Source organism: Arachis stenosperma, chromosome 2 (assembly GCF_014773155.1).
Source record: "Arachis stenosperma cultivar V10309 chromosome 2, arast.V10309.gnm1.PFL2, whole genome shotgun sequence".
Taxonomy (NCBI): Eukaryota; Viridiplantae; Streptophyta; class Magnoliopsida; order Fabales; family Fabaceae; genus Arachis; species Arachis stenosperma.
This window is the reverse complement of record NC_080378.1, coordinates 116,937,081-116,950,254: the sequence shown is the minus strand read 5'-3', so window position 1 is coordinate 116,950,254 and position 13,174 is coordinate 116,937,081. Positions and strand designations below refer to the sequence as shown.

At 40.5% G+C, this 13,174-nt stretch overlaps 2 protein-coding genes and 1 long non-coding RNA gene across 8 annotated transcripts; all 3 read left to right on the top strand.

The window, feature by feature from the left end:
• Positions 1-858: 858 nt before the first annotated feature.
• LOC130961275 (putative disease resistance RPP13-like protein 1) lies at positions 859-6,932 on the top strand. Of its 6 annotated transcripts, XM_057887047.1 has the most exons (6): positions 859-4,341; positions 4,579-4,641; positions 4,765-5,185; positions 5,384-5,448; positions 6,041-6,134; positions 6,255-6,932. In XM_057887047.1, exon 1 carries the CDS (start codon positions 977-979, stop codon positions 4,334-4,336), a length of 3,360 nt encoding a protein of 1,119 aa, XP_057743030.1. In that variant the 5' UTR covers positions 859-976; the 3' UTR covers positions 4,337-4,341; positions 4,579-4,641; positions 4,765-5,185; positions 5,384-5,448; positions 6,041-6,134; positions 6,255-6,932. The 6 variants fall into 6 exon arrangements, with proteins under 6 accessions (XP_057743030.1, XP_057743032.1, XP_057743029.1 ...); XM_057887049.1 differs by lacking the exon at positions 4,579-4,641 and having other exon boundaries at positions 4,912-5,185; positions 6,259-6,932; XM_057887046.1 differs by lacking the exon at positions 4,579-4,641 and having other exon boundaries at positions 4,912-5,185.
• Positions 6,933-7,659: 727 nt separating this feature from the next.
• LOC130961280 (uncharacterized) lies at positions 7,660-8,689 on the top strand. The gene is made up of 3 exons (XR_009079466.1): positions 7,660-8,111; positions 8,236-8,294; positions 8,503-8,689. It is a non-coding gene; the product is annotated as an uncharacterized LOC130961280 (long non-coding RNA).
• Positions 8,690-9,464: 775 nt separating this feature from the next.
• Positions 9,465-11,968, top strand: LOC130963549 (uncharacterized). The gene is made up of 3 exons (XM_057889653.1): positions 9,465-10,077; positions 10,158-10,729; positions 10,808-11,968. Exons 1-3 carry the CDS (start codon positions 9,465-9,467, stop codon positions 11,966-11,968), a joined length of 2,346 nt encoding a protein of 781 aa, XP_057745636.1.
• The last annotated feature ends 1,206 nt before the right edge of the window (positions 11,969-13,174 follow it).

Sequence of the window (13,174 nt, the reverse complement as noted above, 5' to 3'; positions counted from 1 at the left end):
GGATACACCATCATAACAAAAAAATCACTACCACTAGACATTTTTAATAAATAAAAAAAGAACGGGAGAGAAGAAGAATTGAGATTTTTGTGGAGAATACCAACGGTTTGAAAATCCTTTTATAGATGATTAATTTTTGTCGTACTATATTTCATTTATATTGTCAACGTTTTAAGTTAGCATGTATCTCACTAAAAGAACGTTCTTCTCCTTGTAACACATGTGCACACGTGATACGTAGACCTGGATTTATACCTTATCTCGTTTACACCGAAAATGAGATACGCCTATATTTATCTCCTTTTACAAAGTAAAAGAGATAAAACATACAGGTTAAAGACTAGTTCGTCGCGGATCTGAGCTCCATTTAAGGGTCTGTCGCTGGCCAATGAGTTGCTGCATACACAAGGCAGAGTTCGAACTCTCGACACTTACTTAAGCGGACGATTGAGTTGGCCACTCGATCAATCCAAGTTGGGTAAAAACCTAAAAACCTATTTCTTTATCATTTATCTCTACCAGTTTGGGCCTTTAGTCCCAACACACCATTTTCTTCACAGAAGTCATTATAAGAGACTTCACTAATATTTGGGCCTTCAAATACCAAAAACAAAAAATTTAAGAGTATTTATTTTGTAATGTGTTACAATTTTTATTTCTTTTTTCAATAATAATGAAGAAGATTTGTGGAAAGTAATTGTACGTTGAAATAATATTATTGAAAATAACATGAAAAGGTGAAAATTTTCACCGATGGGTAATTCCGTAAAAGCAAGCATTATTGCAGCACGTGATTTTGTCGGAAGACCATAAAGCTGATCATTGATCAAGTCAATTTTAGTCACCACACAAATCAAACACTTCCCTTAGCTCCTGACCTCCTGTTTCAGAAAATCACGAGAGTACTCCCTTCTTCCCTCATCCTTCACCTTTCTTCCTTTGTTGTGATCTCATCCGCTACACTTTTGATCCAATCATGGCTGCAAAACTTGATGGTGGAGCTTATCTCACCTCCTTTGTTGATGCTGTTTTAGACAAGTTGTCTTCCATACTTGAAGATGACTCTGTCCTCAATGGAAACCACTCTGCCCTCGAGTTGCTTCGAAGGTTGGAGATAAGTCTGTATGAGGTTGGACCTGTGCTTGATGATGCTGAGCAGAAGCAGTTCACTAACAAGAGAGTCAAAAAGTGGCTTCTTGATCTCCAAGATGCTCTCTATTTTGCTGATGACTTGCTCAATGAGATCTCCACTAAAGCTGCCATCGCCGCCACTCAAAGGGATCCAAGTAACTCTTCTTCCTGGTCTCGTCTTGTTGATTCATATATTGAAGATACTGGTGACATGGAAAAAATAGTTGGTACACTAGAGTCTGTTATAGCAAAGAAAAATCATTATCGTCTGAAAGAGTGCGCCAAGGTGGACATGTCGTCATGGAGAACTCCATCCACATCTCTAGTTGTAAGTTCTGCCATATTTGGTCGGGACGAAGACAAGGAGAAGATAATCAAATTGCTGTTAGATGATACTCGTCATGCTGAATCACATGTGACTGTCATCCCCATTGTGGGTATGGGCGGTATAGGAAAAACTACTCTGGCTCAATCGGTTTACAATGATAACCAAGTGCAGCAAAAGTTTAATGTTAAAGCATGGGTTTGTGTTGGTGAAGTATTTGATATTCTTAAGGTGACAAAGACTGTAGTGGAAAAAGCTATTTCTGCTTCTTGCAACATGAATGATTTAGATTCAGTTCAACAACGTTTGAGGACTGAGGTAACAGGGAAGACGTTTTTGGTTGTTCTGGATGACATGTGGACCATTGATTATGATGATTGGAAAACTTTTCTAGCCCCCTTTCAATGTGGAAGTCAGGGAGGAAAGATTCTTGTAACAACCCGCATTGATGCTGTTGCTTCTATGGTGAAAACTATTCCAGCTCACAATTTGAGTTTGTTGGATGTTGAACAATGTTGGTTGGTGTTTGCAAATCATGCATTTTTTGCTACTGAATCACGAGATCGTTTGGCTTTAGAAAAAGTTGGCAAAAAAATTGTTGAAAAGTGCAAAGGACTGCCTTTGGCTGCTCAATCTCTTGGGGGCTTGCTGAGAACCAAGGATAATATAAGGGATTGGGAAGATGTTTTGATGAGCGAGATTTGGGAGTTTTCTGAAGATGAGTGTAGGATTCTTCCTGCATTGAGAATAAGCTATCATTATCTCCCTTCACACTTAAAACGTTGCTTTGTCTATTGTTCTTTGTATCCTAAAGATTATGTACTCAGTAGCCATGAATTGGTATCGTTGTGGATGGCGGAAGATCTTTTGCAACAACCAAAGAGTGGAAGCATTTTAGAAGAAGTTGGATATAAATACTTAAATGATTTAGCTGCACGATCATTCTTTCAACCATCAAAGAATGGTTATGAAGATTCATTTGTGATGCACAACCTCATGCATGATCTAGCGACATTCTATGGTAAAAAGTTCTTTGTTAGAATCTCTGAACACGAGAATGTAGGCCAACATGATACTAAAACTCGTCATTTGTCATATGATGTCAACGACAATAATTCAGTCCCGAAGATGTTGGAAGCATGTGAGAGTTCAAGTCATGTGAGAACCCTGTTTCGAATCAAGGCAGATTTATACCGTCAACACGAATTGGGAATTGATCCTGGTCGCTTACTAGCACAGTTGAAGCGCTTACGTGTTTTGTCATTTAAATCATTTAAAATTGATATATTGCCTGATTCAATTGGTGAATTGATCCACTTGCGTTATTTGAATCTCTCTAACACACTTGTCGTGACATTGCCCGAGTCCTTGAATAATTTGTATAATTTACAAACATTGAAGTTGGCAGAGTGTAAAAAACTTAAAAAGCTTCCCTCTAACATGCAAAATCTTGTGAATTTGCGTCATCTTGATATTTCCGGCACTGATAATTTGGAAGAGATGCCAAAAAAGATGAGCAAATTAAAAGATTTGCAATTTTTAAGTGGCTATATTGCGGGCAAACATGAAGAGAATGGGATTGGAGAACTGGGAGAACTAACACATCTTCATGGCTCATTGTGGATTAAGAAACTAGAGAATGTTAAGAATAGTGGTGAAGCATCGAATGCAAGGATGGATGAAAAAATACACCTGAATGCTTTAGATTTCAGTTGGTCATCGTTTGAAGAAAGTGAGGTTTGTGATTCCCAAAATGAAAAAGATGTACTTGACAAATTACGTCCTCACAAAGACTTGAAGAAGCTATTCATGTGGGGTTACAGAGGTACGATGTTTCCGGATTGGGTAGGGCAGTCTTCGTACCACAACATGACTTGGTTGAAGCTGTGGGGATGCAGGAATTGTTGGGTGCTTCCTTCACTTGGACAGTTACCCTCTTTGGAGAGTCTAGTCATTTCAGAGCTCGACAAGGTGAAGAAGATTGATGAGTCATTCTACAAGGGTGATGGAACTCATCAGCATCAGGAGACACCCTTCCGATCCCTTAAATATCTGACTATTCAAAAACTGCCTTGCTGGGAGGAATGGGAGTCATATGAATGTGATGATGATGATGATGCACCATTTCCGAAACTTGAGTGGCTTGGTATATTGAACTGCCCTAAGTTAAGAGGAGATTTGCCCACTTTCCTTCCGTCTTTGGAGAAGCTTCGGATTGAACGATGCGAGGAGCTTGGTTGTTATCTGCCAAGAGCTCCCATCTTACGCGAATTAATAATAGATGGAAAACAGGAAGCAAGAATGCGGGATCTACCACTTTCCATGTTGGAGAAAGTAGTAATTAATGGAGAGCAGCTTGTGAATTCTGTGTTTGAGGCCATGACCCACACCCAACCAACCTCTCTCACGGAGTTAAGTATCTCAAATTGCTCATCAGTGGTATCATTTCCAGGGGATGCTTTGCCCCCTTCGTTGAAAGAGTTGCGCATATATGATTGCAAGAATGTAGAATTCCCAAGGCAACACCAACAACATCACTCGCTACAGGAATTAGAAATATACAACAGCTGTGATTCGCTTACATCCTTCGCATTGCCACCATTCCCAAATCTCTTGTTTCTGACAATTCAAAGATGTGAAAATCTGACATCTCTGGAGCTGTCACAGTCACAGTCCCTCCAAGAATTATGGATTGTAGAGTGCCCTAAGCTGGAGAACATAATAAGGCTGCCTGCCTCTTTAAGTCGACTCTCCATCAGAGAATGTGGGTTGTTGGGTGAAGGCATAGAGAGGAAGGACCCCCACATTTGGCCATCCATTTCCCACATCCCCGTAATATTTGTTGATGAGAAACTGATTCAATATCACCCAACATCTTAAAACAGGTAACTCTTTTGCTCTCTCTCTCTATCCCAAACCCACTTCATCTTCTCCAACATAATCTTATTTTTATTTCCATATTTCTATACCTCATTCAAATTCTGTGTCTCCTGCTCTTTTCACACTGTCAATCACCACTCTAGTCAATGCCTACTTTTCGGAACATAGAGTATGGGTATACAATGTCAATTTTGGTCTTTTTTCCCCTAATAATTCTTCTGGGACTTGTCAATTTAATGCAGTTCGGTTGTGCACCTCCATTCTTGAAAGGATGCTTCTCTATCTCTAACATCTCTCTATTGAAGGTTGTTTTGTTAATTCAAGGATCATACCTTGAGAATGATGAAATCTTTCCCTTCAAGGATCATATCTCTAACATCTCTCTTTTAATGGTTTTTCTTCTTTTTTTTTTTTCTTATTTCAATCAGCTACTTGTCTTACACCCAAATGGAAGGCCTTTCATTACCTTTCTTCGTGTTGCTCCTGCTTGCTTGCCTGTGGCCTTTGTTGGATTTGGTATAAGTTTATTACCCAAAAATTGTATGAGTTGTTATAATTTGTTTCTTTCGGTGCAGCAAGAAACAAATTGAAGCCAAGTTGGAGTAAGCTCAATTTGGAGAGCAAGGGAGTCTGGTCAAGAATGATTTCATGAGGTGTGGTCTCTGCATCAATACAAAAGCTGAATTCATGGAAGACATCATCCTCATACAAAATCAAAAGAAGAAATAGATGATGTAGAACAGAATTTCGCTAAGACCGATAGATCAATCAAAATGCAACAAGAGCACCTTCAATGATAAGGATACAGTTGGAGCAGCCTGTCAAAAATTTATCCTACTCTTTTTTGAGGTAAATACAAAACCCAATCCTCTCTTTTAACACTCTTAATCACCACTCTACTCAATGCCTACTTTCCCCAACATATAGTCTCATAAAACTGTTAACTTGTTTTAGGATACAAGGTCAATTTTGGAATCCCCCCTCCCCATTTAACCGTTCTACCCCTTTCTTTTATTTATTATTTCTTCTTTCTTTCTTCATGTATAGGGACATCTATTCATTCTTCTGGAACTTGTCAATTTATTGCATTTGGGTGCTGCACCTCAAATCTTGTAAGGATGAGTATCTATATGACTATATGGATTTAAAGTAACGTTTGCTTTATTCTGTTGAAGGATTCCTGGAAAATTAATTGGCATTAAAGTACAATCTTAACATTAAAAATGCTCTTATCACTCTATACTCTTCAAAGTCTCATGTTTCATATCTGCATTAAACAAGCATAGGAAATCTTTGGGCATGCTTTTTTCCAATTTTCCACAAAATTCTTAGATTGTTGCTTTTTTACCTATTTTTTACCCTACTTGAGAGCATGGTAAAACTTGGTTATTTGGAGCAAATAATGTTGAAAGCAAGGTTGAGTGGCTGGTATAGTGATCTCAAAACAGTATTCCTCAACTAAAGGAACAAATGAATTCTGAGGCATGTCTTTTGAGTAAGTTTTGAATAGTATTATGTGGCTATTACTGTTAGGGGATTTTGGCCATAATGCTATAATAAACTACATACAACATAGAATGTTTATTAGAAGGTTTTAATTTTGTTAATTCAAGGATAAACCCTTGAGAATGATGAAATCTTCTACTTTCCACTTTTGCCTTTGTCATTAATGGTTTTTCTTCTTTTTATTGTTATTTGTGTCAGCTACTTTTGCACCACCCCTTGACTCACCCAAATCTAAGGCCTTGCATTACATTTCTGGTGTTGCTCTTGCTTGCTCATGGCCCTTGTTGGTTTGGTATGCTGTTTACTATCTTAGTATTAACTTTTGTTGAATTAAGAAATTAATTAACCTTGTGATGACTATGCACTAAGCAAAAATTGTACGAGTTGTTCTAATGTGTTTGTTTTGGCGTAGCAAGAGACGAATTGGAGCAAACTTGGATTAAGCCTAACTAGGAGACCAAAGAAATCTGGGCAAGAATGATGGAGGAACAATGAATTCCAAACAAATCAGATGAGGTGCAGTCTCTGCTTCAATTCAAAAGCAGAATTCATGGAAGACATCATCCTCGTACAAAATCAAAAGAAGAAATGGATGATGAAAAACATAATTTTGCAAGGACAGATAGACCAATCAAAATGCAACATGATTACCTTCAATGATATGGATACAGTTGGAGCAACCTGTCAAAAATAGGCAGAAAGCTTACAAACTTTTCAAAGAAAAAAAGGAAGGACAAACTTAGTTTTATATTTTTATTTACACTCAACAATTATCTTTTTTTTTTCTTTAAGAGTTTTTATGCCTTCATCGTTTCATTCTATTTTAGGAGAGCTGATATGAGTTATTCTGCTTATACGAAAGAGAGAGCTTAGAAAGTGAGAATCAATTTCTGTTATGAAAAAGGCAAGAGAGCTAGGATGTGAGAATATCTAGAAAAAGCTATAGCGCCGTTTGAGAAAATTGTTTTTTGTATTGGCTTGAATTGGTATTTGTAACTTGAATTTGTTTACAGTGAAAAATTCTACCATTTGTTGTGGTGGAGACTGGATGCAGATCCCACTTTGGGATTGAACCAGCAACCAGGATACATCGTGTTGTTCATCTTTTCTATTATAATTTTGATTCACAATATTGTTATAACTGTCATCTGCATATGTTTTCTGCAAATCATGCAATCATTTTATAAAATCACCTTTTAATCATTCAAATCTGCATCACTCTTCCATTTTCTATGTCTTACAATATAGTGCTGCAGGTTGGTGTTTAAGAAATAGTGTTATTAATTTATTGACGTAAAATTATAATTATAATTCATTCTCATTCAGTAAATGTACAATTCAATTCAGTTTTCTCTTTTTTATGCTTTCAATCCCTTCAACTCTGCTTTCTTTCTCCATTTTCTAATTTTTTTTCTTACTCTCAATCTTCTACTATAATTTTGGCACCTCATTCAGACACAAGTTTGGTTGTGTAGCATTGTTGTAGTGCAAAAATTAAATTGAAAATAAAATCATATGCTTTGGGTGCAGATTTCATTTCATTCCCTAGCTGCAACAAGGTTGATTGGATTTCTGAAGATGAGTGTAGGATTCTTCCTGCATTGAGAATAAGCTATCATTATCTCCCTTCACATTTAAAACGTTGTTTGTTCTATTGTTCTTTATATCCTAGAGATTATGTACTCAGTAGACATGAATTGGTATTGTTGTGGATGGCGGAAGATCTTTTGCAACAACCAAAGAGTGGAAGCACTTTAGAACAAGTTGGCCATAAATGCTTTAATGATTTGCACGATCATTTTTTCAACCTTCTAAAACTGCTTATGACGGTTTATTTGTGATGATTCATGATCTCATGCATGATTTAGCAACATTCTACGGTAAAAGGTTCTTTGTTAGAACCTCTAAACACGAGAATGTAGCCAAACATGATACCAAAGCCCATCATTTGTCATATAATCTCAAAGACGATGACTCAGTCGTGAAGAACTTGGAAGCATGTGATAGTTTAAGTGGTGTGAGGACTTTGTTACAAATCAATATGTATTCATTCTGTAAACACACAGAGGGAATTGATCCATGTCACTTACTAGCACAATTGAAGCGCTTACGTAAATTTGCGTTATCTTCTTTTTAATGGCACTCCTATAAAAGACTTGAAGAAGCTATTCATCTGGGATTACAGAGGTACCATGTTTCCGGATTGACTCAGTTGCAGCTGGGTGGATGCAGGAATTGTTGGGTGCTTCCTTCACTCGGACAGTTACAGGTAACTGTAACTCTTTTGCTATCTCTGTTCTAGAATACAGTGTCAATTTTGGAATATTTTTTATTTTTTCTCTCCATTTAACTTCCTTTGCCCCTTTATTTATTTCTTGTTTCTTCATATGTAGGGACATCTACTCATTCTTCTGGGGCTTGTGAATTTATTGCGTTTGGGTGCGGCAATCTTGTAAGGATGCTTCTCTGATTGGATTTGATGTTACTTTGCTTTGTCCTGTTGAGACTTAAAGGGTTCCTGCAGAATTAATTGGAAATCTATACTCTTCAAATTATCATTTTTGAAATCTGCAATAAACAAATATGGGAAATCTTTGGGCATGCTTAAAGAAAGATCTTGTAGAATAATTGGGTTATATGTTTCAATTTTCTTAATGCAGAAGATCTTTCAAGCTGGACTACTCTTAGAGTGGTATAATCCTACACTGGATTACTCTTGTGACTGACTCATAACAGTGTTGCTCAACTAAAGGAAGAAATCAATTCTGAGGCATATCTTTTGAGTAAGTTTATATGGCTGTTACTTTTAGGGATTTTGGCCATAAATATATAAACTACATACGTCATAGAATGTTTATTACAAGGTTAGAGTTTTGAATAGTATTATATGGCTGTTACTTTCATATCCAGTATATTGTTTCTATTATCAGAAATCGATTAATATAATTAGCCTTCATAGTTGTTTTTTTCTTTTTAATATATGTTTCTATATAAACAACCCCCCTTCAAAATTCACATAATATAAAAGGGATTTAATAGAGCCTTCCACCGTGTAGACCAAATCGATATTGGTGGATTGGTGTCACACTTTAATGCAACGGTCATGATCATCATGATTGTTAGTCCCTTAACCAAAATATTTGTTATTAACTCAAAATTTATAATTATACATCATTATTGGGCTCATGAATTTAAATATGGTTTTCAAGGTGGTGTTTTCCTTCTTTATGGAGGGAATATGTGTTTTACGTCTAGGTGGGGGTTTGGGGTGAAGGCCACCACGCAGGGGGCGGGGTGCAGGCTACACGTGGAGGGCGTGAAGTTGACGTGGCAGCATGTGGTTGGAGGAAGAGGGTATTACGTGGGGGGCGTGCTGACGTGGCAGATGGTGGTTCGTTGTTTGGAGCAGCACGTGGGGGGCGTGCTGACGTGGGCCTATCACGTTGGGGGCGTGATGAATCAGCACGCGGGGGCGTTTTGACACGTGGCAAGCTGTGATTGGATGAGACAATCATTACGTGGGGGGCGTGGTGAAAGCTCTCCTCTATATAAGGCAGTGCTCCGGTTCATTTTCATTCTGAGTAAGAGTGTATGAGTGTTCTTTGAGTGTTTCTGAAGAGTAATGGAGGGTACCGCAAATTTGGTGGTGTATCGCAACGGTGAGATAATACGTAATACTCATGAGGGAGTTCGGTTTGTGTGCCAAAATCCGTTTTCGTTTGTGGTTCCATGCACGATGACGTTAATGGAGCTTCAGAATGGTCTCTGTCAAAGCATGGAGAACAATACGTTAATGAGAGTGAGCAGAATTCTGTACCGAAATCCGGTTATAGTTTTTGGTGGTTTAATACAGTTTGATACCATGCCAATCACAGACGAAGTGAGTATGCAGAATATGTTTCAAATTCACCGGCAGACTCAGACGCGACAGCCACAGATTGAGCTGTATGTTGAGTTTGAAACCGTAGAGGCGGAAGGGACTCAAAATGATTTAGAGGTGGCGGATGATAGAAACGCAGTGTATGAGGGAATGAATAGTGACAGTGACGAGGACTTCGAAGCCACTTATGAAGCCGGAGATGAGGATGAGGATGGTGATGTGGGAGTTGAGACAGCAGCGGAGAATGTAGTGGTTCATCCCTCGACCAGTCAACTGATGAACGTGCCACGTTTTATGCGTGAGGTGGATCTCGACGCCATGCATGCACCGGAGTTTCCGGAATATTCAAACATAGGTGCGTGATGATTAAATAATACGTTGTTGTTAATTTATGCATTGGATTGATTAGTAAACGATGATTTCTACTTTCTGTAGGCGTTGCTAATCCTGAGGATGGAGAGTTTCGGATTGGAATGGAATACAGTTCTAGAAAGACGGTCGTGGCAGCAATTAGAAGTTACACTATCGCTAGAGGAGTTGACTACGACGTGTATGAGTCTGAGCCACATACCTTCTATGCAAAGTGCAAGATGTATGCGCGTGGGTGCGATTGGCTTATCCGAGCCAGCTTGATAAGGAAAAAAGGTTGTTGGGAGATACGCAGATACAACGGTCGGCACACGTGCTCAATGGGAGTGATTTCACAGGATCATTCGAAATTGGACTCGGATACAGTTGCGGAGGCTATAAGGCCATTGGTCGAGACTGACCCGTCCATCAAGGTGAAATCTATAATAGCCGAAGTCCAGTCAAGGTTCAACTATACCATCAGTTACCGAAAGGCTTGGTTGGCAAAGCAGAAATCCATAGCAAAGGTTTTCGGTGATTGGGAGGAGAGTTACCAAGCCTTGCCATGGTGGCTCTCGGTTATGGTTCAGAAGATGCCTGGGTCAGTTGTCCAAATAGAAACACGACCACTGTTCAACGGGAATGAGGAGGCGCAAGGGGTAAAAATACTCCATCGCGTATTCTAGAGTTTCAATCCATGTATTAGGGCATTTAGGCATTGTAAGCCCCTAGTTCAGGTTGATGGCACACACCTATATGGCAAGTACAAAGGTACACTTCTGGTCGCTGTTGCACAAGACGGGAACCAGAACATTGTGCCTATCGCTTTTGCCTTGGTGGAAGGGGAGACAGCCGACGCGTGGCACTTCTTTCTTAGGAATCTGCGAATGCATGTTGTAAGAAAAGATGGTGTGGGAATGATCTCAGACCGGCATGAGTCAATTCGGGCAGCAGTGAATCGTTCCGGAGGTGACTGGCAACCTCCAAGGGCATGGTGGATGTTTTGTATAAGGCACATCGGCAACAACTTCCTACGAGCATTCAAAGTCCCTCACTTGCAAAAGCTTGTGGTCAACATCGGGTATTCAAGAACGGTGGAGGAGTATAACATCAACTATAAAAGGTTGGAAGAGCGAGGCGAGGCATATGCCAGGTGGTGCGACGACATCGGACTTAGACATTGGGTACTGGCGTTCGACGAGGGACATCGATGGGGCCATATGACGACGAACCTTGTCGAGTGCATTAACTCAGTGTTAAAGGGTGCCCGTAATTTACCTGTGTTGGCACTAGTCCGAGCAACATATTATCGGCTAAATGAACTTTTTACGCGGAAGAGTGCCGAGAGTCACGAACGCAAGCGTGCTGGATTTACCTATTCCGCATTTGCACAACAGCGGATTGAGGCAAATATGCATCAGGCTGGGAATATAGTTGTGCACCGGTTTGACAGACGGAATGAGGTATTTGAGGTGCGCGAAATGACTAGCGAAAAGGTGTTAGTGGTTGATCTTGCGCGACGGAGGTGTGACTGTGGGCACTTTCAGGTGGAAAGAATACCATGTCGCCATGTTATTGCTTGCTGTGCTAACCAGCGTCTCGATTGGCAGCTGTATGTACATGATGTGTACAAGATGACAGAGATCCGTAAGGTATATAGATTCGAGTTCACACCATTAGGTGATGCCGAGACATGGCCTGATTATGAGGGACCCACATTGGTCGCTAATCCTGCCATGAGGCGAACGTCTAAGGGTCGCCCGAAATTGACCAGATACTTGAACGAAATGGACTCACGCGACATGCGTGGTCCTCGGATATGTCGTCTCTGTGGTGCTCAGGGTCATAGTCGGAGTCGATGTCCTCAGCGTCCTGGACCGAGTGGTGCGGGAGTTTAGGGTTTTATTTCCTTCGTGTTTGTATTTTTAAATTTGCAATTTGTCAACTGGGGTTTTTTTATATTAGTCGTCAGTCGTTTTTGTATTTTCAAATCTGAGATTATCCATTGATGTTTAACAACAACTTAATCTAAACATTTATTGCCTTCGTGAAGCAAATATACGAAAGATACATAAATTTTACATCGGTTAACATACACAACATTAAATACGAATTACATCGGTTAACATATAGAACATTAAATATGAATTACATCGGTTAACATACAGAACATTAAATATGAATTACATTAAACCTTAGGAATAAATCTAAAAAACCCAACCGAATGCTCACTTCCTACGACCCATCCAGTGCAGTCCCTTACCCATCATGCCCTGACCTGGCCGCGACGGAGTATACCTATCTGGCAGATTTCGCTCCGTCCGTAGGTCATATGGGTGCCCCGGATCCCGATCATCTGCACCTGGAGCGACTGACCCACCTGCCTCTGCCGGAGTAGTCGACCCAGCTGCCTCTGCCGGAGGAGCCGACCCACCTGCCTCTGCCGGAGGAGCCGACCCTCCTATCCATGCTGGAGCGGATGAACCGGGGTAGTACTCGTCAACTACTGTGTATGTCCGCCGAGGGAATCCACTATCACACGACGCACCCACTGACGAGTGCTCGGAAGCATGCGTCGGACCAACTGATGCCCCATGTGGATCAGCCGACCCTAACGGTGAATGCATAGCACTAAAATCTGACCAACCACCCAAACTAGCGTTGGCCCAATTCTGTTGTTGCTGATCTCCGTGACCACCGGTGGAGAAGTCAAACCAATCATCACCGCCTGGAATCGTCAGTATGGGCTGAGAGTGGTGAGAGTGGTGAGAGTGCTGAGAGTGCTGAGAGTGCTGAGACTGGCCCGGGTGGCTTCCCTGACTGTGATGGCTACCATGACTCTGGTCCGGTGGCTGTGGTACATAATACGGAAACGACTCAAACACTGCATGCTGAGGTGCATGTGGCTGAGGTGCAGGTGGCTGAGGTGCAGGTAGGTCCTGAGGAACATAATCCGACAATCTCAGCATATGTCCGTACGAGCGCACATACCAATCCCTATACTCCCTGCTCGGTATAAAGTCCCAGGTCGGAAGGGGGTGCAGATCCCGCAGTCGAGTGTTTCGCCTGTTGCCCCACTCCACTATCCATGGCCCATGCAAAAC

Excerpts from the sequence above, each read along its gene's own strand:
- LOC130961275 (XM_057887052.1), top strand. The coding sequence starts at position 977 with ATGGCTGCAAAACTTGATGGTGGAGCTTATCTCACCTCCTTTGTTGAT.
- LOC130963549 (XM_057889653.1), top strand. The coding sequence starts at position 9,465 with ATGGAGGGTACCGCAAATTTGGTGGTGTATCGCAACGGTGAGATAATA. Across the intron at positions 10,078-10,157 it reads TCCGGAATATTCAAACATAG|GCGTTGCTAATCCTGAGGAT; the intron begins GTGCGTGATGAT and ends TACTTTCTGTAG. Across the intron at positions 10,730-10,807 it reads GGAATGAGGAGGCGCAAGGG|GTTGATGGCACACACCTATA; the intron begins GTAAAAATACTC and ends CCCCTAGTTCAG.